At 37.2% G+C, this 26435-nt stretch overlaps 1 protein-coding gene across 2 annotated transcripts in view; it reads right to left on the bottom strand.

The window, feature by feature from the left end:
• Window positions 1-25790, bottom strand: part of LOC114158543 (pleckstrin homology domain-containing family G member 1) — a 65565-nt gene extending 39775 nt beyond the window's left edge. The window contains exon 1 of one of the 2 annotated variants that reach the window (XM_028040149.1): window positions 25686-25790. In XM_028040149.1, the coding sequence (XP_027895950.1) occupies window positions 25686-25770 (85 nt within the window). In that variant the 5' untranslated portion in view covers window positions 25771-25790. Of the gene's footprint in view, window positions 1-2966; window positions 3268-25685 lie in introns of those variants that run through there. The other variant, XM_028040151.1, reaches the window with a different exon arrangement.
• Window positions 25791-26435: the final 645 nt, after the last annotated feature.

The following is a 26435-nucleotide window of genomic DNA, read 5'->3' as shown; positions in this document are numbered from 1 at the left end:
TTGCTTTAATACTAATTTCCTTTCATTTCCATATTTATGAGCATTCCAGACTCCTGGACGGCATTCATTCTGGCTTCAGCTGTCCACTTTCAGTGCCAGGACAAGTTCAGGAATTTCTAAGTTTTATAGGCCAAAACAACCTGGCTGCAGCACCGGTTAAAGCTTGCGTAAGAGGAGGAGTACCTACAACTTTGCCAGACAAGCAGCTAGAAACACAAACAAATGTATTTCCCATTCTAGCAGACTAAACAACATCAATAGTGACAAAGACAAAAACTTCAGCCGCAACGCCAACAAAGCAACCTCCGGAGGAACAGCTGTAGCTAATGATAGAGCAGGGTGGTACCATGGCTAATGAAGAACCTGGGAAAAGTATTTAAAATACAGCAAGGTAGATGTGAAGTGTGAAAGCTAAATAATGAGCAATAGACAAAGAAGCAGAAACACATATGGGCTACCATTAGACTTGTTGCAATACACAATAAATAAATGCATTGTAATAAATTAAAATCAGCTTAATTTTCATTTGTACAACTTGCAGTTTTTAGCTTCTCACTCTCTACTACAAAAACTGGATGATAAAAGTCTTCAGCCTGGTGCTAGCTCTTTTTCTGAAGAACAGTTTTGTTTACAGAGATTTAATAATTCATTTTATTTGTCATTTCTGTTTTATTCATTTTGTATATTTAAAATGTCTTCCAGTTCCAGTGTTAAATGTTAGAATTTAAAGTTTCTTGATATTTCAGAATGTGTTGTTGCATTAGCAAAAAATGTTATTGTAACAGGCCTAGCTAACATGTTTTCTGTAATTGTTTCAGGAGATTAATGTCCTCTTCATGAAAAGAAGAGGGCATTTAAAATATATACATATATTGCATTAAGCCACGAAAACAATAGCGTATTAAGGTTTAGGATAACAATCATTGTACGCATGAGCATGTGTGGCGGATATATGGAGGAAGCTGTGTTTGGGCTCAGATTAGAATACACTGGGGTCCCACTCCAGGAAAAGAGACCAAACAGGGGGAATTTTTCCTCCATTAGGGACATGCACTCACTGGCCATCTTATTAGGTACAACTCTTCAAATTCTTGACAATACGAATAGAAAATGAGCCAATCACATTTCAACAATTCAGTGCATTACTTGCTGAAGTTTTAGCATTGGATTTGCAAAGAGAAGGGATTTAAGTGATGTTGAACAAGGCACAGTTGTTGCCAGACAACATTCTGTTTTTTTCAAAAACGGATGATCTAGTGGGATTTTCATGCATTCCCACTGCAGAGAAAGGTTAGAAAATGAGAAAATATCTTGTGAAAGGCAATCGTTTGGACGAAAATACTTTGTTGGTATCAGAGATCAGAGGAGGATAGACAGAATGGTTCCAGATGATGAAAAAGCAACAGAAGCTTAAACAACTTGCTTCAAACAAGGTAATGCTAATATGATCAATGAATGCGCTCCTGTCAGGTAACAACACACCCAATCAGAGTTAATTTTAGCTGTAACATTTAGATAGGGTCAGATGTAGAATAAACATGAAATCATAAATCTTGCCTGCCTTGTAGCAGCAACTGAGTATAGTTAAAGATGCCACAACCTACCCAATTATTATTGACGACCCTTTTACAACAGTATTCTCACCGGTCAATGCACCGTGCTAGAAAGCTTGCGTCATCTCCAACTGGTCTCTTAAACAATACAATGGGATCACAGTACTGCAGTGGTCCTCCACAGCCACCAGATCTCAGTCCGATAGCCGTTTTGGGATATGGTATAGTAGGAGATTAGCATTACAGATGTGCAGTCAGTACCAGTGCTGCACATACATAGTGCCAGCATTGTCAATGTGAACCAAAAAGTTGAGAAGTGTTGCAGACATCTTGAGGGTTCGATGAGAATAAGCAAAAAGGAATGTGGTCCTGAAGACAAAATAGGTTCAAATCCCAAACTGGCAAGGCGTACTTTGTGAAGTGGCCAGTAATGACACACTCAAATAATACATAAACCACTGACAAAATCTGACATCATTTGGTTGCCCAAAGGTAGATGTAAACACACATTTCTTAAATTGCTTGTGTTTTTAAGTGCAAGCCACACATTATGTTCAAAGAAAAAAATCAAAATGCAGGTTAGATAAGAACATTGTTATCTCTTAAGAATATATCATCTCTTCAAAAATGAGGTTTCCTTTTTTTTAATAAAGAACTTTTCAAAACCTGTCAAACACATAAGCATTATTGCATCATTGAGTTGGGGTGATAAAGTAGTCGCTACCATATCGTATCTAAATTTATGACCCCCAGAAAGCTGGGTGCTCCACTTAGGACTTTCTCAAATGAGGACAAACCACACAAGAGAGCACACACATTTGTGCACGCCTACACAAAACACTGCAGGCAAGAATATAGTGTCATTGCAGTAACCTTAAAAATGAAATGATTCATCAACCAGGTATATAATGATCTCACCCAATCAAACTTTACCTGCATGGATAAGTCTTATTGGAATGGAACTCAGAGAGATTGTACATTCAAGAAATATCTTAAATGTTAATATATTTTTACAACCAAAACATCTTAAATTTGTTTAAATTAGAACTTCAACTACAAGACCAAAATTGATCCAGCATCATTTTAATTGCCTGGTCTTCAACTCTTCAAACACATTTTACAAAGTCTTAAACACAGACTGCAGAAGCTGCCAAGCTGTCCAGCTAGATAAGTATACAAAGGTGCCATTAGACTTTTGCCAAATTGAAACTTTGGCGTGCGTAATTGCTGGTCAGACTTGGTTTGGCAGGAACAACATCTGCAATTATGATTAAATAAAGACCTGGGTTCTTTTAGCAAGGAAAAAACTTGCATGTATGAGCTAATATCCCAACGTACAACCTATTTTACAGTTTAACATTTACTGATGACTTTACAATTCCCTTCTAGACAGAGACACAACCTGCCACTCACCTCTGAGAGACCATTCTCACAGTTAGCCTTTTCTCAGTTGCTTGTATCCCAGTATCCTTTCGCATGTTAGATCCATGTCCGAAAACCTGAAAAGTTTCAGTATAAGGCCAAATGATTTAAAGAGATAGTTCTCGCTGTTGTCGTCCCACACCTCTACAAAATGAGGTCAGCTCAAAGAAAAAGAGACACTGAAAGGAAAGCAAAGGGGGGACAGATGGAAACAACGCCAACAGAAATGACTGCCCACTGGGAGAGGAGGGGGAGCGACAGGGAGCGAAGAGCTTGCACATCCAAGCAGCCCACTTCCTGACCAATTAGTGCTGCAAAACTAGTCTCTCTCTCTGTCTCTCTCTCTTTCTCCACTTTTCCAAATGGCCAGTTGCGCTATCCATCCTCCCTCACTTTGCCGAGCGCAATCGCTTCAAGTACCTGGAGAGCTGCCAGCACTGCAGGTGACACAAGTGACACTGGAAAGCGCAAGAGGAGCTGTCACTGAAACTGTGACAACCTGCTGAGAGGCTAAACGGCAGATGAGCAGCGGTGACAAACTGTTAATGTGAAATAACAGTGATTAGCAGTAAAGAGGAGGGTGACGGGTGAGGAAAAAAAACGTGACATTTATGCAAAAGAGGACTACACACAGATGAGCTGTCTTGTCTAACCCCAAAAATACACCAACAAGTGGGTCTCACTGCCTGCAGAGGCAGTTCAGGGACTTTTTCTGCCTAACCAACTTTCATATCCACATGCCTCCGATGCAGACATTTGTTTCTGGGGAGAGGTTAACTTGACTACAAACAAAAGTACACATTTCATGAACCCATTCGCAGCAATAGAAGAAACTTCAGCAAATGGCCATGAACATATAACTTATTTGGTCATTGTTCTGCATTCTAGTGGGGGAGGAAAAAGGAAAGTCCCTTCTCCTGGAGCCAGTGGCAGTTCCTGCCCTCTGGTAGCAAGGCTTCCTGAGATTGATAAAGCGACTCCTGGCCCTGTCAGCATAACTTTCTCACTTCAACGTTTTCACCGTCTTTTCCAGGGAAAACAAAACTGCAAGTGCCCCTAGAGCAAAAACAGATGGTGGGAAACACTGACTTTGATAAGAAAACTTCACAGCTTGCTCTAATGCCCTAATTACTTTTTGAGTGGTCAATCTTTTCGAGGGAACTAACTCACTCAAATGAGGGGTGACTATGAAAACTAAATTTATATGGGTTAGAAACTTACTGCAAATGTCATTGCCTGGAATATCTGGAATAGTAATGGATCTTTTAAGGCAGGATTATAGTCTGCCTGATATTCTGTTAACCATGGAGTCTGTGTGAATTATTAATTTTCATCATGGTCAGACAGACTGAAATTGAGCCCCGGCTACTGATTATATTTGTATGAATAAAGGAAAACAGCTTCTACAGCACTTTGACACGTCAACTTTGATAAAGTATTAATGGCTGACACCTTTCACAACTTGTAATCAGCTTCTATTCTGTGAAACTTAACCCAGCTAACTGGGCTAGTTGTCTAAGAAAATATATCCTTCAAGAGGCTTGTCTTGATAAACAGAATAATCATTACCTTTATAGCAACATTATTTGGTTGGGTAAATATTTAGAATCAACTTATCGACCATATGTTTAGAGTGAATATTTATTTTTATTTTCAGTCTGGGGATTTATTTTTGTTGTTAATATACAATATTTTAATTAATAGCTTTAAAGTAGCAAGCTGTATTTAGTAAAGTGTAGTTACAGTTTCGTGTCATTTTCAATCCATGAAAAGGACAAACTTTAATGGTGCCTTTCCGGTGAAAGTTTAATCTGTATCCTCTTCAAATGCTTGAAGAACAAACATTTAGCTCATGATGTTACATGGTAAATCTAACTGGGTGACTACTAAAGGAAACAAGTCATATCCTATCTAGCAGGCTGGGTCTGTCCATACCAGTGAACTAATCCATAAAACATTTGTATTTAGTCGAAAAGAATTGTTTCTTTTGTTCCCCTGCATTAACTTTCGGACACCAAGGTGTCATTGAAAGAATGACAGAGGTTTTATCCAACAGGAGCAAAAAGCACAGAGAAAAAAAACAAAACAACAGGAAGGGTCCCTCCTCCCATTTCCCGCATATCTTCAGTGACTTGTTTACAAACGAGGACCAAACAGGACGTGACATAATTAAGCAGGTGAATCATGCTCGCATGACGGTTTTCTCATTCTAACGTCACTAAAGGTTCTGATTGTATCTTCTCAGAGGAAATGCGACTGAGTCCATCATTTGTCCCCTTTGTTCAGGATCTTCACTACAGTGATCTCACTCTGAGTGTTCTTAGCCGCTCCCGCCTCCACCCACACTTCACAGCTTTTATATTTCATACGTGTCAATTAATGTGGTCAGTTTGTGCTCTGAATAATGATGAAGGTGGCAAAGAATATGGTAGTTTAATAGATACAAACTATAATCCAGGTGCAGTACCAAAGTATTCACATATTTTGAACATTTTTACATATCACATTGCAACGACAAGCATTCATTTTTAGGATTTAAAGTGTCCAAAACAAAGCAGTGCATAACTGTGAAGTGGAAGGAAAGGGAAGCAACCCAAGTCAATACTTTCTAGAACAGTCTTTTGCACACCACCCATCAGGACTCGAGCCGTTTTTGAATGATGAAAGGATTCATGACTGTGTTAAATTTGCTCACCAAACACATGACTTGTGAAGAAAATTTCATTTATTTTAATGGAATCAAAGTAAATGAGGCAGAATACACATTTCAGATTACAAATTTGTAAAATAAAATTGAAGACTGTGTATTATTTTCTGTCCATTTCACATGTATATATTCACAACTTCATGTTGAACTATCATATATAATACTAATAAAATACAGAGAACTTCTAGTTTTAAAAAAAAACAAGAAAAAAGTCCAAGGTAGTATGTTTTCCATTAAGCTTGCACCTTCAATAGTCTCCAAGAAGAAAGAGATTAGAAATTAACATTTTAATACAAATGCTCACAAAATCCCTCCAATTTAAACTATGCATAATCAACAAAAGGAAACCTCCGATCCCATCACACTGGAAAAAGTAAGTATTTCTAACCACCAATACATAAAGAAATATTTTGAATGTAGAGGAATTTGAGTTTTTCATTAGCCATTTTTTTATAGCAACATGAGAATTTTTCTTTTTTTAAAAATTCCTTTTAAACACTATTTTAAATAGTCTAGTATTTTTGTACCTTTTCTGTTATTATTGTGTGCACCACTAAAAATTAAGCTATCCGTTTAAGGCTTCCCTATCCAACTTCTAGTCAGTGACAACTTTTGCATTTGGAGGAATATTATTCTCAAAATGTTAGGAAGCCAGGGCCAAAAAATTGTTTCTTTCACATGAAGCAGGTGATGAGTAGTTTCCTAAATGCTGAAAATCATCCGTTTGTATGAATCCTATTTAAATGCTGCTTGAGCAGAGACGTGTGCATTTTATGCTTAAAATGTCAAACGAAGCATTCACGTCTTTTCTGACATTTTGTGACACTTCTGTCTTTACTGAGTCAGTATTGAAAGAAGTTGCAACTATGTTATAGTACACCAACTAGATTACAGTTGATGTTTTGTTAATGCAATAATAAACAGTAGGTACAATGAAGCATCCAGAAGTTATCCGTATGAGGAGTAGATGGTTTGATGGTCCCATGACTGGTCAAACCCTCAAGGGTTACTGATGAAAAAGACATAACCTTCCTTCATTCATGAGAAATGTTTAGATCTGCAGTAGAAATAAATGGAACGAGTGTAAGGACTTTGCTCTTTTTGAAAAGTCTGGCAAGCAAACAAATGTTAATACACCCCATTGACTGTATGAATCATACAATCTGGAAATGATTATGGATTGTGCAGTTTTTGAAGACAAATACCAGAAGTCTATGGCTGCTACTGTTTATATGCAGTTTTAAAAGATTTTATATTTAACTTTAATCGAAACTTCACACATTAATCCTATCAATTTTCATGATATTAAATCAACTAAAAAGAATTATGCACTCAATTTGTCATAAATATAAAACAAAAGGTTGACAATAGTGCTTTTAGAAAAGAATTGTTACAACTTTGCATGTACAGTTTTGTGAGAAGCATTTAAAGACATCCTACAGTTTTAAAATAACAAAAATATATTCATATTCCCAATATTATCTTAATGGGAAATATAACTCTAGTATTTCTTTCAAATTATAAACAAAGAATATATAAAAATATAAAAAAGAGAAGAAACTCAAACATTTAGTGAAGTAGGAGCCAAAACACATCATTATTCAGACTGTGATAAAGTACGGAAGAGAAAACTTGTCTGTATTTTAACCACAGTCGGGGAATTGTTCCATTCCATTCAGGCGCCACTTTGTGGGTAGTGGTGTCTGTGTGTGTGGTGATGTGGGTTTGAGAAGAATAAAGAGCCAGGAGTGCATACTGGCAGGTTCCCTTTGACCTGTGGGGGCTTTATTTTCTCCCATATTCATATTGGGCTAATACTCTGTCTTTCCCATGCCAGCGCAAAACCCTGGAGGCCGAGCCCTCTCCGTCCCTCTTCTCTCTTTGGGAACCTAAGATGTCAGCACACACAAAAGGGGCAATGAAAGCTTTCCAACTCAAGCAGGGCCCATTATTTACAGTACCAAAAGAAAATTGCTCTTCTCCCAAATACTAACCCCACTCTAAAAATCACCCATCTGTCATCCTCAACTGCATCTCCTTTTTACCCTTTTCCAGTCAGTTTCTTTGATTCAGTCTTGAAACCTCTTCTCCTCCGTCACTTTCTTTCCATCATGTCTTTCACCCTCTTTCAACTCCACCCCCATCACCATAATAAAGTAAATTGTAGGTTTTGCAACCAGCAAGTCTAAGATTAATTGTAAACCTTATGGTGCAGAATGCCAAATCTCCAGTGAGCCATCCAAAAACAGACACGAAGATCCATGTAGGGCACGCGAGTATAGCTAAAACATGAAACCCTGATCCTCTAAAATTAGTGGAAAACAATGAAAGCTTTTAGAAAAGGCTTCAAATGTTTGTGTTAAGGCACGTTAAAGAGCACAGGATAAAAATACACATATAAAACCTACAATAATCAAGATTGGAGTTACCTTAATCTCTGGAATGCATCTATTTGTTTAATTTTTTTTAAAAAGTGTCCAAGATGACAAGTCAAAGGCTGTCTAAAGAAGGCTCGACTTATCTGGTCTCAACTAAAGCAAATATTTTCTAAAAGTGCACTGGCAAAGAAGGATTTTCTTATTTAAAACATAATTAATTTGTCCACAAATCAAGTAAACCTGTACTTGCGTACTTGGAAAGAACATAAAAGTAAGGTTAATAGGGTAAAAAAAAGAAAATATGCATACTTATTACTTCTTAATAAATTCATGCTCCAGCATTTTGAAAGGAAGCTTCTGTCTGACCAATCTCTGGTGAATGTGATGGCCTTGTGCTACTGATTTTGATGACAGAGAGAAAATATGAGGCGTTATTCTGATAGCATTTAGACACCCAGGCTACAAATATCTCACACTTTAACTACCGGTAAATGATGTCTGAACAGTTGAACAGAAAGTAAAAGTAACGGCAGATGGTTCTGACATGTCAAAAGTTAACCCAGACATCACCAAATGGAAGATGGACCCCTTAAACAACACTGGAGCATCAATTCTACACCTGAATTGGCTTTAATCTACATTTTGAATAAGTCTGCAACATTTAATCTGAGCTAAAATAGACATGCTTGGAGAACTTTATTATTTGGATTTTCTGCATTCATTAATGAAAAGTCAAGTAAATAAACATTAAAAACTATCTAAACTTGCAAATAGTAAGCTTTTATGATTGTGACAATACAGGAAAATGCATAAACTGCAGAAATGTGCATCCAATCCATAATGTTATAGTTTATGGTTAAATGCTATTCATAATAAAACAGTTACTGGGTAATTGGAAAAAAATACGTTTTTTATATGAGTTTACAGGGGACAAACTGCAGTAAAAATCAACAAAGCTTTCCAAACAAAAAACAAAGGCCCAGACTCAAAATTGATTACACCCTTCTATTTCATTCTTTACCAGAACTCTACCTTTAATAATCTCCAGGTCTCTCAGTCTTGATCTGCCTTTAGGTTCACCGCAGAGTCCAGCAACTGTGCCATGTTTCCTGTGAAGTGTGCAGCTAATGTAGGCCATCAGTGACTTCAGTAACATCAAGCAACTGCCCAAATCCAGACCAGAGACTAAATCTGCAATACACACACAAACATACACGCACACATATATCCCTGTGGAGCTGTAACAGAACTCAGGATCTGGGACATCAGAGATAAATGTGAAGAGAGGCATGAGGAAATGGTTTGTAACTGAAAATATCAGAGAGAGAGCAAATATTTACATTCTGACATCAATCATTTAATTAACAGCAGTTCAACTTCAATGTTCAAAGATAATCATGCTTAATGTTCAGCCATTTAAAATAACTTAAACAACTTTTTAAAAGAAGGCAAACATGAATAATTTCTAAACCACAACAAAAACATATCAAAATAGATGTAAAAATAAAAACTTGCCCTTTGTACACAATATTGTTAAACATCTACTGCAAAATCAGAAAGACGCTCATTTTGAACTTGTTTAGCTCTGACCAAAATTTAAAAATCCTGTCTTTTCCTGATTGAGAAGTACAGAATATTAACTAGGTTGTACTGACTAGACCCCTCAATCAGTGCGGCCACTGTTACTGAGGAAAGACTGAAGTTTAGTGACTTTTATATCAGACAGCTGTTTATTCAATTCATAAATGCTAATCGCTTTTACTTTTTAGCCTTGTTTCGTTCAGCAACAGTATCCAGAGTGTTTTTGTTTTTGGGTCAGCTAGTAACTAGCTGGAAAACCAGTCAGATTTTTAGTTTCTGACAAGCCAATTTCTTGCCAGAACTACTCACCAGAAGATTTTCCATACATTTTAATTAATATACTTAAAATGTGTGGATAGTACATGTAAATGATTAGTCTGTCAAAATGCACCGGTCCACGTTTTTCACAATGTGTGTATCGTGTGTGCAACATGATACCAAGAGATAGAGATATCTATCAGACAGAGATATCTGTATTGGTATCGTGGAAAAAGTGACTAAACCATCTCAGGTTTAGTATTGGCCAATACTGATCCAATACAGAAAATTAGTGCTGAATTGACTTAAAACATTTCTTTTTAAATGCAGTCGTAAATGTACTAAATTACAAATGTAGTTTATAACTCTTCACCAGTACAGCACACTTAAATACACCAATAGCTTTACAAACTTGGTGAAACATGTAAAAACAAAACAAACTTAATTTGTTCAGTTAGTGCAAAAAGGAATATAACAGTCAATGTAAAAGAAATTACCTTGGACAAATTTCAATTTCAAGCACATTGCAAGTATGTACAAAGATTATTACTAAGGAGTAGTAATAAAGTAATGCTGAGCAAGATTCAAAGGCTAATACATTCCTGTATGATGCAACATGAAATACATCAGGTCACTGATCTATATGTGGCCTAGATACAAGAAAGCCAAGCAGAGAGTTAGAGTGAGGAGGTTGCTTTATTTTTAGTCTTGTTCCGCATTCACTTTTCACTAGGATGCGATGTAGAGAAGTGATGAAGCTCAACGTAATCTGCAGGCAAAATATAGGTGCCCATGAAAAACACTGTATTGCTAACAAAGAGTCAAATCTAAGAACAATGGTGAACAATTCTTCTGAATAGCTGACGGGTTCAAAGCCAAGTTATGTACAAAACTGCTGGGAAGTCTACATGACTGACTGTTTAGCAAACACCACCTGTGGAGCATTCAGTTCAGCAACTTCCTAAAATACAATTTGTTCATATCAAACAGGATCGTTCTTTTTCCACATACACACATGTGAAGTCCACTCCCTCAGACGTAAAAGGCTATTTATACACCACTTCCTTTTATTTACCCAGCTCATTGTTCAGACCACATCTGCTGAGGGTCAAGGGCACAATGGCTGGTCTACATATGTAGCTGACCACACACACACAGCTCAGAAGGCCTGCAGTACAAAGAATGTCAGCCAGAGACCAGAAACAAGACAGCATTCGGGAAAATCCACTGCTTTTGTTCTGCGCCTGAGTGACAAAGTCTACAAATCGATGCCACCTGTTACCCAGACATTCTTGCACACTAATTCACACAACAAAACATTATTTAAGTCACACAACCTCATATAAAAACTGCATCAATTTTCAGACCCCTGTGCACAAAGCAGAAAAATTGAGAGTGGTAATGTTGGAGACTTGGAAAGAGGGTTCAGCAGACAGCTTGTTAAAGTCTTAAACCACAACATGTCAGCTGTAATACATAATTTTTTTTCTTTTTAAAACAGCCAGATCCTTCAAAAAGCCAACAGACGCTCATAATACAGTATTAAAACTTGAAAGGCTATCACCTGAACTTGTAAATTTTTTAGCAGAAACTCACAGGCAACAGTCACATTAAACTTTCAGTTTATTGTGTTTAAGCTTTTAGGTTTAATTTTGCTCATCTCTTAGCTCTTACAGAATAATGCTGCCTAAACCCATTTTACAGTAAAGGTTAATGCCACTGGGATGAAGTCTAGTGCCTTTGTTGCAGCTTAATTCCTTCTTCAAGTGAGTTTTAACTAGCTAGACTTTGGTACAAAATCAGTCAAGCCCACATTAGTTATAGTTTGTCAATCATAAAGTCCAACAATGAACTAATCTCCCAAGTATCTTTACATCTTTCTGAGATCTTGTGCCAATCAATCAGATTACTGTCGAGTACAACTGTTTTTCTCCATAATTAAATCAAATTGGTGTTTATATGTATTCTGTAGACCTAACCGGAGCAACCAGAAAAAGATTAATTTTGTTATCAAAAATCTAAAACAATATTTCAAAGGGTCTAAAAACCTTCTAGAGTTTCTAAACAGTAAGTATCTGCCAAATGGGCAATACATAGATTTCTGTAATTTAACAATCTCTGCAGACCATTCCAGAGAGTTATTTCTTTTGGGGACAAGAGCAGCCCAAAATGGCCTCTATAGGGTAAACAGTTCACATCATTATATTTCCAACCCAGCAGGCCCCAGGAGTAAAGCAGTGGGGCAGAGCAGGGGTACAGGAAACCAGTATGGTTTTGTTTTCAAACCACTGACCAACTGCTTTAACCACGAAGATCTACGACGCTGATCCAGGTATTACGAAATGTAGCAAAGGCTTCACATCTGCTCTTCACAGCTTCTGTATGATTAATTCATTCAAACAAAAGCAGTTTTGACAATATCTCCCATTTTTACTTTTTATTTTTGTGTATTCCACTCTGAATGTTAGTGCAAACATGCAATTTACCGCTGAGATAAGGGTCTAAGAGCATAAGGTGAAGGTTATTTGTGCTTCCATTTACATTGACAGAATTTGTCTGGGGCATGTCCAACACACTTTTGCGCTTACTTGCTTCTTTTATAGAAAAGAAAAAAAAAACATCATACATGGTAATCAAGTTGGGAACAAACTTAAAAGCACATCTGCAGCTCAGATTATTGCTGAAAATGCAAAGGCAAAGTGAGCAAAGGGCTGCACAAAAGATGAAGAAAAACAGACTCTAAATGATGAAGAAAACAGATCCTGTTTGTTAAAAGTTAAATAGAAAAAATGCCAATAAAAGAAAAAAAAAGTGGGTTTACCACTCAGCGAGGCAGTTAGTCAAGAGGTTTTTGTTGGGCACTGCAGTAATAAAGTACTGATTTTACTGTCCCGCTACATTTTTTTCCTCCTCTGTGCAGGAAAACAGCCTTTTGTCAACACAAATAAATGCCCTCTCTTTCCTGTCCTTGACAAGGGATTTATTTTTTTTTGCCTGTGTGGAAATAACCTGGAATACAGTGTGGATATGACATGTGATCCATGTTTTTTGGGTTTTGTTTTTGCTAAGCATGACAAAGGGTCTGGGATAGAGCATAGTAAATGTGAAAGCCAATGACTAAATTTGGGGGATGTTCCTTTTGTTTTTGCCAGAGCATTCTGGGTTGGGTAAAAAGATTTGTGGAAAACGCACAATTTTTAATTCTTTAGAAAAAATACATTGTTGGCAAAATAATAAAAAGCAAAGCATAAAAACAAGTAGAAACTCTCCAGTAGCTAAAACTGCTACAAAGTCAATATGTCCAGAAAAATTACCTCACCTCTCCAACAGGTGTTTAAAAAAAACAGTTCTCTGTAGAAAGAGCCAAAGCTAACAGCTTAGAAAAAAAAACATAATAGAGCTAATGTAGAAACCAAATGTCCAACAGCCGCCACTAATCCTCAGCTCTGCTTATCTGCGCACCCTCACTACATCCAACCAGTCAGGACAAGCCGGACCCCTGTCCCTCTGCAGACGGGGGTTTCCCCTGCCAAATGCTGCACTACAATAAAACAAAGCGATCACGCTGAGCCTGCTGGAGGAAGGTGGGGGGAGTCTTTAGGAGGGTACGCTGGGGTAGATGGAGGGCAGAAAGTGAGAGGAACAGCTGCAGAGCAGCAGCCGAGCAGTAGCGTCGGATGAAGGGGGAGCACAAGGAGAAAAAAGAAACCTGGAAGAACGGGGGCTTTTCTCTGTCCTCTGTCGGTGAAATAAATTACTTTTATGTCTGTAGCTTGCCATCGCTAGAGTGCGCTTCATTCCCCCCGCCTCTGCACTCTACACATGGTGGCAAGTATACAAAGACACAGCTAATAGCTTCATTGTTCGGTACTGAATATCTTATGAGCTTTGAAAGTTTAACTGCGCAGAAGGAGACAGGGATGAGTTAGAATGTTCTTGAACTTGCTTAGTGCTGAGACCAGCCAATCTATGTCAACATGACATGGTTTAAAGCCAGGTTTTAACAGATATATCAAAAGTTTCATATTTTGAACTGAGTTATAAAAAGCTGATGAGAGGGATCACAAATGGGGTGATGAAGCAATGTGGTGATAAGCTGGCTTCTCACCCTTGTTTGTCACCTGGAATAAACAGCTGTTGACAGCAATGCACCATTAAGCAATGCAATGTGTCAGTGGTATTGCCAACAACAAAACATGATTACTGAAGTGCTTCCAACTGGTTTATCACACCTATAGATATAACATTTCTGGAAACAATGCAAGAAGTTGAATACTTTAGAATAATTTGAAACTGTAAAAAGACTGAGAAGGACTAGGGAAATATGGAATTCAAGAAATGACTCTCCATTAGGCCACTTTTCATGTTTTCCACAATAGTCAATAAGAATGTCACTTCAATGGCATTTAAATTTATGCCTAAAACATTGTTATTAACAGCTTTGGCGTAAATAAATAGAACACACATTATGTCAAAAGGCATTATCGGGACTGTACTGTAATAGATATATCTATTACAGTACAGTACAGTTGGTAATAGCATTTTCTTGACCCTACACAGCAGATACAAAAGGTCTACACACCACTGTTAAAAGACCTGGTTTTTGTGACCTATGAAATAACTTATTACATGTCATTTAATAAAAAGTTCCTCTTGAAATCCTGAACAGCTAAATATCCTGATGTCAAATAACTTTGTCTGACGGCAAAAGAGTTTAATACCAACCAATAACCCAACTTAAACTATTCGCTCTTATATTTGTACTTTAGCCCCACATTTGATAGGTTACTCCTAGTGCTCTGTGAGATAGATAAGTGGCTTAAACTTCTAATCAAATCACTGATGTTTCTGATACAGCCCTTGGCAGTGTCCAAATACAGCTGCTCACTCCACCCAACAGACTGGGAAAACAAATCAGCCAATTAGAACGTTGCATATTTGACCTGGGGACTCTAGAATAAAATTCAGATCTTTTAGCCAAAAAAGGGACTATGATTAGACTATAATTTTTTTTTTTTTAAACATAGGTTTTAAATTTCTTATCGTCCAATACATTATGAAGCAATCTTCTAACTGCTCATTGTATTTTTAAAGCTTGGTCTTTTCACATGTATGTTAAAATGAATGGATGCCAGAAATAGTCCAGGGTATTTGGAGAGACTGCAGACATAAAATCAGAGGGCAAAGAAGCAAGCCACAGAGAGGAGACCCTGGAGAGAACACTGATGATGAGGAAAGGAGAAGCCAACAATGGCACACATTCACATACTAATTCAACCTAAAAGTTTCTGGTGGCCTCATTATGTGGTAACACAAGTAGAACACAACAAAATGTAGGAATTTAAATTAGGTGTTCAAGCTGTAAAACAAAACTATACAGACTAAATAATGTATTATCCAGTCCTACAAACTTTAGATCTCTGCTCTAGGAGACCAATTTCTCTCCTAGTCAAGATTTCACTGTTGGCACATAGAAAAATTTTAAATAAATAAAAAAAAGTTACTTTCCAAAATTACTGCAAAACAATATGCTCACTTTAAGTTGTTTTGGATGTCCACTTATCAGCTGCTCAAACACCTCATGTCCCACAATAACATCAAAGAAGCGGGCAATCGGAGACATCAGTGCTATTGGTTATAATTGCACTGATGTCACTTCAATGACATTTAAATTTATGCCTAAAACATTATTAACAGCTTTGGAGTAAATAAATAGAACAAACATTATGTCAAAAGGCATATCGGGACTGTACTGCAATAGCATTTTCTTGACCCTACACAGCAGATACAAAAGAACTCTGTTCTCTGTGAGTAGCTTAAAAGCATAAACAGCAGTGGGTTGACTTGCACCCATCATCTGCTTTGATTGTTACATAAATGAATCTGTGACCAGGCTTAAAAACACGAGAGTAGCCAAATGGATAACTTCCAAGTCTGTTTTACATTAAAGCATATTACAGCTACAAGAAAAATTTGTTGCATCCATAGCATATTGAAACTGCTGCAAACACAAAACAATAATGGCTAATTCATCTGCTTTTTGGCCAACATCATTGTATAATGACCTATGCACCTCGTGGATTCAATTCATCAGCCAAGGGAACACTCAAAGAAAGAAGTTGGTAACAGTTGGGAAATGGGATATGGATCTTATAAATTAAAGCATTACTACAAGGTATCTTCTGATCCACTTTCATTTAAATGGCCTGCATAATAATCCCACATCATTCCCTTTGAAATAACAATGTCTTATGATGTGACAAAGCAGCCAATCAAAGAAAAATGTGTTACTGTGGAAAATAACAGATTCTCAGTAAAATTGGACAATAAGAAATGACATTCATATCAACTTCGGGGGAGAAAGCATAGATCTATTCTTGTACATCCAAATATTTCAGGCTACTGGTGGTGATGTAATTGTGTGGGGAGCGTTGTTTTGGTACACTTTAGATCACTTAGTAACCACTGTGCAAGTCTTATGGACTTCTCAAGCCCATCCTTTTATGGTCACAGTACATCCATTCTCTGATTGCTACTGCTAGCACCATTTCACATAGATCAAATAAACTGGTTTCTTGAGTTTAATGTACTCCATTGGACTATGTAGTCACCAAATCTCAATCCAACACGTCACCAGAATTAAGGTAGTTCTAAAGGTAAAAGTGTGTTCGATCATATGCAACAACATCCATTATTGGGTTTCTGCATATATAATATTGGGTATGAAAAAGTTACTTTAAAGACTAATTCCCAGCGACAAGTAAAAGTTTAGCATGTATGTAAATAAAACCAGAGGAATTCTTTTTTGTCTCACCTTAGAGTCGCCAAACTGATAATTATAGCTAAGAATTTGCCCCACAGATATAAAAATGTCAATGGTTGTCAAGGGACATTCTTTGGGTATGGCAAGTTTGTGACCCCTGACCCACTTGGCCATTTTTCTTCTTCTTCTCCATCTCTCTGTCCCTTAATAGTTCTGCAGATCACCACCAGTCTATTATACTGATAAACATGATGTCATAAATGGGAACCACAGAGAAGCAAGAATGCTACTTTAATGTTCAACCACTTCAATGTTTATTAATGTCTTCCTATTACAAATTCTACAAAATTGTTATTAAAATGTTTTGTTAAAGAATATTAAATTTAATATCATTAAAGCATTATTCATTATTATGAACAGTGGAGTTCCCTTACAAAGCAATGTAAAGTTTATATTATACATTATAATATACAGCAACTTTAAATTAGGCAAGAAAATCTGTCAGTTGCACTACAACCCCATAAATACTTTGACTGCTCCTATAATATGTAAATACCCTAGATAAGAAATCTCCAGCTGCGAATACACTAAATTGCACACACCAATACACAAAGAGAATACTTATTAAGCACACATGTAAGCACACATGACTAGATGCTAAACTGAAAGTCAAGATCACAGCCTTTAAAAAAAGATTTATGGATCATATTAAGTAGTTAGAAATAATATACTTAGCTAAATTTCCAGCCATTTTTGTGGACCAGAAATTGACCACAAAATTCAAATAGATGCAACTCTGAAAATCTTTAAATCTTTCCAATGAAAGACAAACGTGTTGTTCATTTCATAAGTGTGCTGCATAATGGGGAAAAGATTGACTCTTAGCATTCAAAAAATATTATATTTCCAAAGACATGCAATTACAAGTTGCATGTCTTTGCATGCAACTTTATGAGTAATACTGTTGAAGCAAGTAATGACTAGTTTTTTTAAATGCCAACACACATTTGTTCATAAGTCAGAAAATTGTTAAAATGCTGCTTGGGCAGAGATTTATGCCTTTTCTGCTTGATATTTTAAAGGCCATCATAAAAAAAGTGCAATTTTATTGAGTCTGTTCTGCAAGACGCAAAGATGATTGTGACTTTTTAATATAAAGTAGGCCCAATGAATCATGATGACGTCATAAGAGCAACCAGCCCAAATGTCTTGAGGGTTCATTGGTTGGCCTAACACGGAAAGAAAATATCTTGTCTCTATAAAAATATAGATGTAATATGCAGCTGAAATTGAGTGTGAAACTAATGTCTTGGTGCAGGTTTCTTTCTATAAAGACAGGCAATCAAACGTATGCTAATGTCCTTTAACTATTTGAAATATTTAACATAGCGGTGAGATGTTTAAGCTGTAGTGAAAAGAAGCACAAAAAAAGTTGCAAGAAGTTATTTAAAAATAAACTGGCATTTTATATGGACATATGTTAGTTGTTTAAACTGGCTGCTACAGAAAGCTAGCCTTCGCCTGGAACACACACAAAGACTGCTGTTTACAGAAACTAATAGACACTCTATTCATGCAACATGTTCCAAGGAATAAAATACCAACCTGCATGATTATACTGGAAACTGATGCATCAAGAAGTTGAAAAAAATATAAGGAATTCTACAGAGAAACCACTCAATGTGATGAATGTGCACAAATTTAATTGTAGTCCATCCATCAGAAATTTCAGAGCAATAGTGAATCAAAATTACAAACCAGGAATGCCACCCTTTTACTCTGATACATCATGTACCAAAACCCCACACGGAGAAAATAACATTTGTCAAGATGTTATTTCAACCCAACACGCAGAAAACAATCCTGGTATGGATATACACCTCTGCAACCCCTCTAATTTCAGGCTCATTTTAACCAGACAGGTGAAGCTAGTCTGAGGCAACATATTACAGAATTTTACAAGGTTACCATTTATACATTACACAAAAGACGAGACAGTAGGCTAGACTTTCTCTGTAAATGTAACAAACCATGTAATTAGGCACAACATGTTGTTACAGCCCATCTCTAAAATAAAGGCTCAAGCAGACATGAATACTTAAATAACAGCCTATAGGTAAAACTCCTGGAATGTCTCTCAGCTGAACAAATTTAGAAAACCAGCAGTTATCAGATGCACAGGATATCTTGCGACCTGTAGAATAAGACAAGTGCAAATAAGCCAATACATGCTTCATTTAACAACTGGACCAAATGCATTGAGTTATATGTGGGTGTGTCAGTTATATTGTAAGCCTAGCTGTTCCTTTGACAGCTCCCATTTACTGTGGCTTTAGTGATTAAAGTCTTAAACCAGACGCACACTTACTGCAGCCTCACGCATAGACTAGCTCAGGAAAAATGCTGAATAAGCACAGGAAAAAGAAACCAATGATCACGTGCCATTTCTAAGGAAAGAAAAATTACATTAAAGTAAGTTAATGGTAAAAAGTATGAGCATCCTTCAAGATTTGAGATGCGCTGAGAACAATCAGCTAGACCTATCTGATAAATGTTATATTTTCTTCACTTCCTGAACGCATCATCACAAGTATTACCAGGTCAAGGTGGCAATACCACTCATATTTGTGGACATTTTTACAAAAGGGTCGAACACTCAGGATTAGTTTTTATCATCAGTGAAGGACATGGTATTTTCTATAACCCACCCAGGCGCTCTCACACAAGAAAGCTGGAAAGACATATTTGGATAAGATTTTTTATATTATCTTATGTTATTAAAACAGAAAGAAATAAAAACTCTGCTTTAAAAAAAAAATCCTTTCAGCAGGTCAAAGTACACCAAAGTACACTAATTATTATATAACAATTTTAATGGGTTAACTATTCAAGGTGGTAATGACAGAAATTTTTCATGCGTCATTTTACTTTTAATGAAGCATAAAAGACTCATCTGGACCACAAAGAATTTTTAAAGTTATCTTCATTGATTTATTATTAGTCTGTGTTGTGTAGATGAGTTCATTTCTTTTGTGGTTTATGTGCCTACATTTATTTGAAGCTGGGTCATTCAATACAGAGCACACCCAGGACAATCTTCTTTAATGTGTCTTCTATCCCTTTAATGCAAAAAAAAAAAATCACTATCTTGCCAAAGTTGCTTGTACCCACTCACAATTTTTTATTTTATTGAGATTTAATGGTAATTCCACACTAAAGTAAAGAGAAAGTTACTGCTAAACAATCAAGTAACCAAGACTTAATAAGGAGGGAGGGGAAAAAAAATCCAAATTGCTCTTTTAAGGCGAGTTCCTTGGCAGTCTATGTCATAGCAACCCAACAGTCCAAAAATATCCCAGTTCAGCACAAAGCAGGTCCCAGCATGTTTGTCTTCTGCTCCCGTCTGGGCCAGTGAAACGCTGGCTGGACATGAGGATACACGATCAGCCATGAACCTACATGCACGCCTATGCACATCAACAGGAAGCACATGGTGATATGCATCAGGTTTATGTGCTTTGGAGTGCATGTATACAGACACACATGAGCAGCACAGTGACAGACAATCTGGAAATTATAACAGGAAGCAAGCCATTTGCTTCACCGGAGCTCATCCTGTTGGCCTGATGACCTCACTCATCAGGCCAACAGGATGACACTTTTTAAAAACATGAGATAATTAGAACAAACCCAAATAAGCCGAAATGAACACTGATCACATTAAGTCAGGATAAACTTTTAATGAAATCGTGTGACCTTTTCTTCACACTGACATTCATGTCTATTCCAGGCTGCACAGTGTGCAGCTACCACCCAGCTTTGCATGAGAAAAGGCCACGCTTTGCATGACAGTTGAGGCCAGCACCATTTTTTTTTGCATCTCAGCTCACAACAGGTAGAGACAAATATCCAGCAGTTATTGTCCTTATGCTGCTCAAACTACTCCATGTCCTGTCCTGTTCAGCACTCACATCATTAACAACTGTATAAAATTACAAAGAAAATATATTTTGAAGTTCAAACATCTTACACTGCAACAGTTGGATATGATGTAAAGATATCAGCTGAAAGACTGTGATCCAGAAGAGAGAAGAAACTTGAGGAGCCTCTCCCTCCTGTCCCCCAACAAACCAACAATCTGATGGAACTTGTTCACTAAATCTCTTACCAGAAGAAATAATACACACTAAGATAATAGCATTATAATTCTATAATCACAACAGAGTAGCAGTGCCCACGATTGGGGCGTGACTCCACTTGGAGTCTTGAAATGATGTTCAGAAATCAAAGTAAACAAATAAAAATAGACTAGATTAAAAAAAAACTTTCTCACTAAGCACTTAGTGAAAACTAGTGCAAGCTATAACAAACATTTACAATTTGATCAAAAAATTGGTCAAGAGGTAAGTAGACAGGCAAAGAAAGTTTGCATATTTTATTTATATGAATTTTGTCCATATTGGACTCCAGTGACTTGGTTAGCAACAATAAACTTACAGCAATAATGAATAACAATGAGCAGTGATAGTCCTAAGGACACACATATTGCTCAGTACATTACTAAATATTTAAGTAACATTTAAAAACACACAGCTTTACAGACTGTGTATGTATTATAAAATCTGATCGCCTCAGGCAGATAAGACTTGCTGTAACGTAAACTATCAATATTTTCTGGAAGAGGAAAATTTACCTTGCATGAAAAGGAGATGACGCTGAGAACTCATACATACTCCTCTTGAGGTTAACAACATTTCCTGGTTTTTAACTTGACAGGACAATTTTGTGAAGCAGCATTGTATAAAAGCAGAAGCTAATTTTAAATCAGCTTGTTAGCACAGCTTACTTCCTTTTTCCTGTATGACAAGAAGGAAAGCTCACTCAGCTATGCAGCTAAAGCCCTGCTAGTCTGACTGAGACAAATGTTGGTGTTGATAGGAGCTGGGAGCCTCTCGTGGCCCTTCTGCTTGCCCTTGCTTTTATTTTTATCTTTGTATTTCAACAGTTTTAGTCCAATGCAAACATTCATCTCTCTCCCCAAACAGTCCTTCAAGGTATTAAGTGAGAAAAATATATTCCCCCTATCACCTTTCCTGGTCTACTCTCCAGTCCTCCATTGCCTGCTCTGTCTTGTTAGTGTCTTCACGCCTCAGCTCCTGCATGTGACCTTGCACCATGGATGGATGCCAGCAACAGGTGATAGATCATGACCCCAAAAGACAAAGACCTTTTGCCCGCCTCCCAACCTCTGGGGCAAAGCAGAGATAAAAAAAAAAAAAAAAAAAAAAAACACACCTTACTACCAGTTATAATTTGCCTTAAAACAAAAACTGGAGGTAATACAGAAGTCCTTTTGACAGACAAGAAGCAGAAATGTTGAACTAATAAACCTTTCATAAATAAATCTGTTGATTTTTATGTCAGTTCCGAATATGTTTTTTTTTTTTTTTTTGCACTACAAGTTCCTCAAAAACTAATTAATCTGGTCCAAAATAGTCCACATATGTGCCAAACCTCCCATGGAAACACAGTTGGGTTTCTTCCGCTTGCAGTATGTTTGAACTCCACATGCTTCCTGGAAATGCATCAGGCAGAACAGAGATAAAAGACCCAGATGGAGGGGAAAAGACATCAACACAATCATTGCATGCAGACACTAACATTTAAAACATCATTGTTCAAAAGAAAGAATACTATGAAGATGCATTTTGGACGCGCATACACAACACCTGGACCTTAACATAGATATTGCAGGTTGTGGAGTGATTTTAGTTAATCTTCAGGGACAGAAACCTGATACAGCGTGGGACCAAATGCATCCTGTTGAGCCTTCCGTCTAAAAGCCCTCCAGTAAAAATATCCATCCGTGGACATGGGAGAAGGCTGCTGGACAGGTGCAACTCATCACAAAATGAGCCAACCCTTTGGTTGTGTTTCATCTAGCAGAGATGAATATATCTACCATTACCTATTTTGGGAAATAAATACTCCTTCCAATTATTCTGCTGGAAAATGAAAACATTCTTTGAGATTTTCCTTCTGCATCTCTGTGAATAATATCATTGCTACTTGCTACAGGATTCCAAGCTGTCCAAATCTCCAGACATACCCTAATGCCTTTAAAGAAAGGTCTCGAAGCCATCAGTATACAATCCCAAGGACAAAGTTAATCTCATCAGAAGATGAGCGGAAGACATTAAGTCATAAAAACCAAATTACTGAAAGGGCATAACAATTGAGGGTGTCTGGGATTATTTTGCAATGAGGGTCATATTGTAAGAGGAAAAATATTTAAGGACTTGGAAATCCTTGAGACTGAGTCTTTTGAGTGAAACCTTAATTTACTCAAAAGAATAGTAAATGAACAGTGTGCACAGTGTGAATAGAGAATTCACACTGTCCATTTTTACGGGATCATCATCAATATTTGGACCTTCCATCAGAGCTGGAAGAAAGCGCCGGCAAACTAAGTCCCAGTTTTCATGACAACGCTATAGGACAGTGAAACACAAATGTTTAGTTGCGCACTGGGCTCTTGTTTACATGGTAACAGTGTTTTGGCTGGACAAACACATAAAGGGCAACGGGCTTCAGAGTGAAACAATGTAGAAATACAATGCAAATCATGTTGCATAAGCACAAATTGAAAACATTTTGAAACAATTTATTTATAGAGAATGAGAAGACTGTTCGATTTGAATTGATGGTCTCACCATGAATCAATTAAAAGACTTGATATACTAATTTAAGGAAACTGGCAAGTTTATTTTATCTAAGTGCAAAGAATAATTCTCATCGTTAGATGGATGTTGTAATATAATTGCAATCTGATGCTACAAGACAAATATTCTCTTTATGATTTAGCTCAGTTTGTTGACAAATAAGTTTCCGCCAATGTGTACAGAAATGCTGTTAATGATGTTCTTTTCACAAAGTGGTGCCCCAAATCAAATTCTATTTAAGTCCCCATACAACTTTGGGCCAACCCTGTGTTCAAACATCACAACACTCCAAAACACAAGGCCAAGTGGACCAGTCACTGACAACAGCACAAAAAAGTGAAGGTTCTGCAGCGGCTATTTCAGTCGTCTGACCTCAATATCTATGATCCACTTTGAGGAGAAGTCAAATATGCAGTTCAAGTAAAATGATTTAAAAAATAAAGGAACTGAAGCCATTTTGCCCAAGAAGAACTGAGAGCTTTTCCATCTGAGAAAATAAAGGGCAAAATTCACAACTACTGCAGAAGACTTCAAGTTGTAAGTTAGAAAGGAAAAGACAAAATATTAAAATGTGGGCTATAAATACAGTTTCATCATTTGTGGAGTTTCTGTTGTATTGTAAAATACAACAGTTTGATAATAAATGACTCAACTGAAAAGCAGATAAAAAAACTGAAAGCATTTTTTTTCACATCATCTAAAAATAAGGTCCAAATATGGAAACAAATTATTGAATACATTTTAAAAAGAAAGAAATAAGGCTGCTTGAGAACAGACTCACCACTTTCTTCTTCTACTACTCTCCAATTTGCATTATTTGTGGTTATTTCAACTGTCGACTTCATGTCTTATTTTAGCTTTTTTTTCTCTTTCCATAACTACATCTGGTCTGGTTTTCTGTTAGGCTGTGGTGCCTTTCTCAATATAGAAAGTACTCTTACATCATTTATTCATTTCTTTTTTTGTACAGGGTCAAATGTGTTTTTTCAAATAAACTAGGACTGAGCCAGGTTCTTCTGGAGCGTTTTACCCGTTGCAGGGGTCTCAAACTCCAGTCCTCGAGGGCCGCAGTCCTGCAACTTTTAGATGTGCCTCTGCTGCACCACACCTCAATAAAATAATTAGGTCAATAGCAAGGCTCGGAGAACTGATCTACACAAGGAGGAGGTAATTAAGCCATTTCATTCCAGTGGTTTGTACCTGTGGCACATCTAAAAACTGTAGGTCTGCGGCCCTCGAGGACTGGAGCTTGAGACCCCTGCTAAGGAGAGCTTTGTCTTCTCATACGCAGTAAAATGGATTGCTATAACTCAACGACACAATGCAAGCGATTGTCTAGTCTCGCTACGAGCTCGTCCAGGCAGGGAATGCTGCAAGTCCATAACTCGATGCAATCTGCCAGATTTGCTTAGATTGAAATCGTTGAAAACTAATTTTGAATAATGATTAACTGGGATCTTTGGACGAAGAAGCAGGTTCTTTTTCCACCTGGTCTTAGTCAGCTTGTATAAAGGTGGTCTCAGAGTCACGCCCATTACAAGCAGACAATACTACTTTCATAGCATCTATTCAGTAAATGGTCATATTAGGCATTACTGTTAATTAAAATAAATTAGATTATTCAATTTTAAAGTATATGTTCCATCTCATTTCCCTGCATCTGAGTGACTTTTTCTCTTCATGCTGATTTTGCTTTCATCACAGATACACACATTTTTGAGATATGAGGTGACCTCAGTATTTATTTTTTTTTTTTAAGAAGACTGAAATTATTCACTGTGGAAATCTTCAGCAGGTGCCAAAACAAACTGTGCTTTTCCTTCATCCATCTGCTGCTGTTCTATCACCAGGCTGAAGTCTAACCAGGAATAAAAAGTGGAAATAGTCAGTGTCATTAGCTCAACACCATCTTCAGTGAGACAGTGCTTTTGAAAACTGCTGTCTTGTCTTATACAAGATAATTTTCATAAAGGGTGAGTTTATCAAGTCTCACCACTGTCCCTCATTAAAGTTGAACTCCTCGTTCTTTCCATTCATCTCACAGCACTTAGCAGTCACCGCCCCGCAGGGTCACCCTGCAACCTGTTTCACCATAAATCCCACCTATTATCTTTTATCAGCGTTCGTCTGTCAGCTTTTATCTCCGTTATCCTGGGCTCTACCTGCCCTGCACACCTGTTTTAAGGATCAGATAACACGAAACTCTTGTTCTTGCTTGTGCCCCGGAGTAATTCATTAAACGCTCCACTCGAAAATGGTTTTTGCTCATTATAGGAAAAGAACTTGTATGTTATCACTCACGTGTTTTTTCTGAATAAGTCTTCGGAGGGAGTTCACGTCCTCGACTCCCTGCAGCCGCTGGAGACATGACGTCCTTCATTAACATTAAAAATAGGAGGTCCGAAGTCCGTCTTAATACTTCACTTCCCTGTTTCTCTACTGAAGTCCAGCTGGTAACTTTTACAACGATACGTCATTGCTTTTTCAATATAATTGGCGCTATGGCCTGCGCATGCGTAACAACTTCGACAGTCAAAAAGAAGCTTACCGCTAAATAGTCAACACCTGCTCATCGCATTCAGTACCATTATTTTGAAAATTAACATATATATATATATATATATATATATATATATATATATATATATATATTTATAAATTATGTCTATAACATGGCCCTGCGACAGACTGGCGACCTGTCCAGGGTGTACCCCGCCTCTCGCCCGGAACGTAGCTGGAGATGGGCACCAGCAACCCTCCCGACCCCATTAGGGACAAGGGTGAACAGAAAATGGATGGATGGATGGATGTCTATAACATGAAGGATATTGGGTCATTGTAACCCAAGTTCAAATTTAATGAAATCTTATTATCATGAAGGGTCACGTTATGCGGTTATGTGGTTTTTATTTTCCTCTGTAAACCATTTTCTTTTGTCTGGACTGCTTTGTTAATAAATGTAATCCTCCCCTTACGTCTTCATTTTAAAGATCTCGTGTTTCGTCTGGTGAGTAATACTCTCACTGTGGATGAGATCTCACCCTGAATGAT

The sequence above is a fragment of the Xiphophorus couchianus genome, chromosome 15, assembly GCF_001444195.1.
Source record: "Xiphophorus couchianus chromosome 15, X_couchianus-1.0, whole genome shotgun sequence".
Classification (NCBI taxonomy): Eukaryota; Metazoa; Chordata; class Actinopteri; order Cyprinodontiformes; family Poeciliidae; genus Xiphophorus; species Xiphophorus couchianus.
The sequence above is the reverse complement of the archived record's forward strand: the minus strand, read 5'-3'. Positions and strand labels throughout refer to the sequence as shown.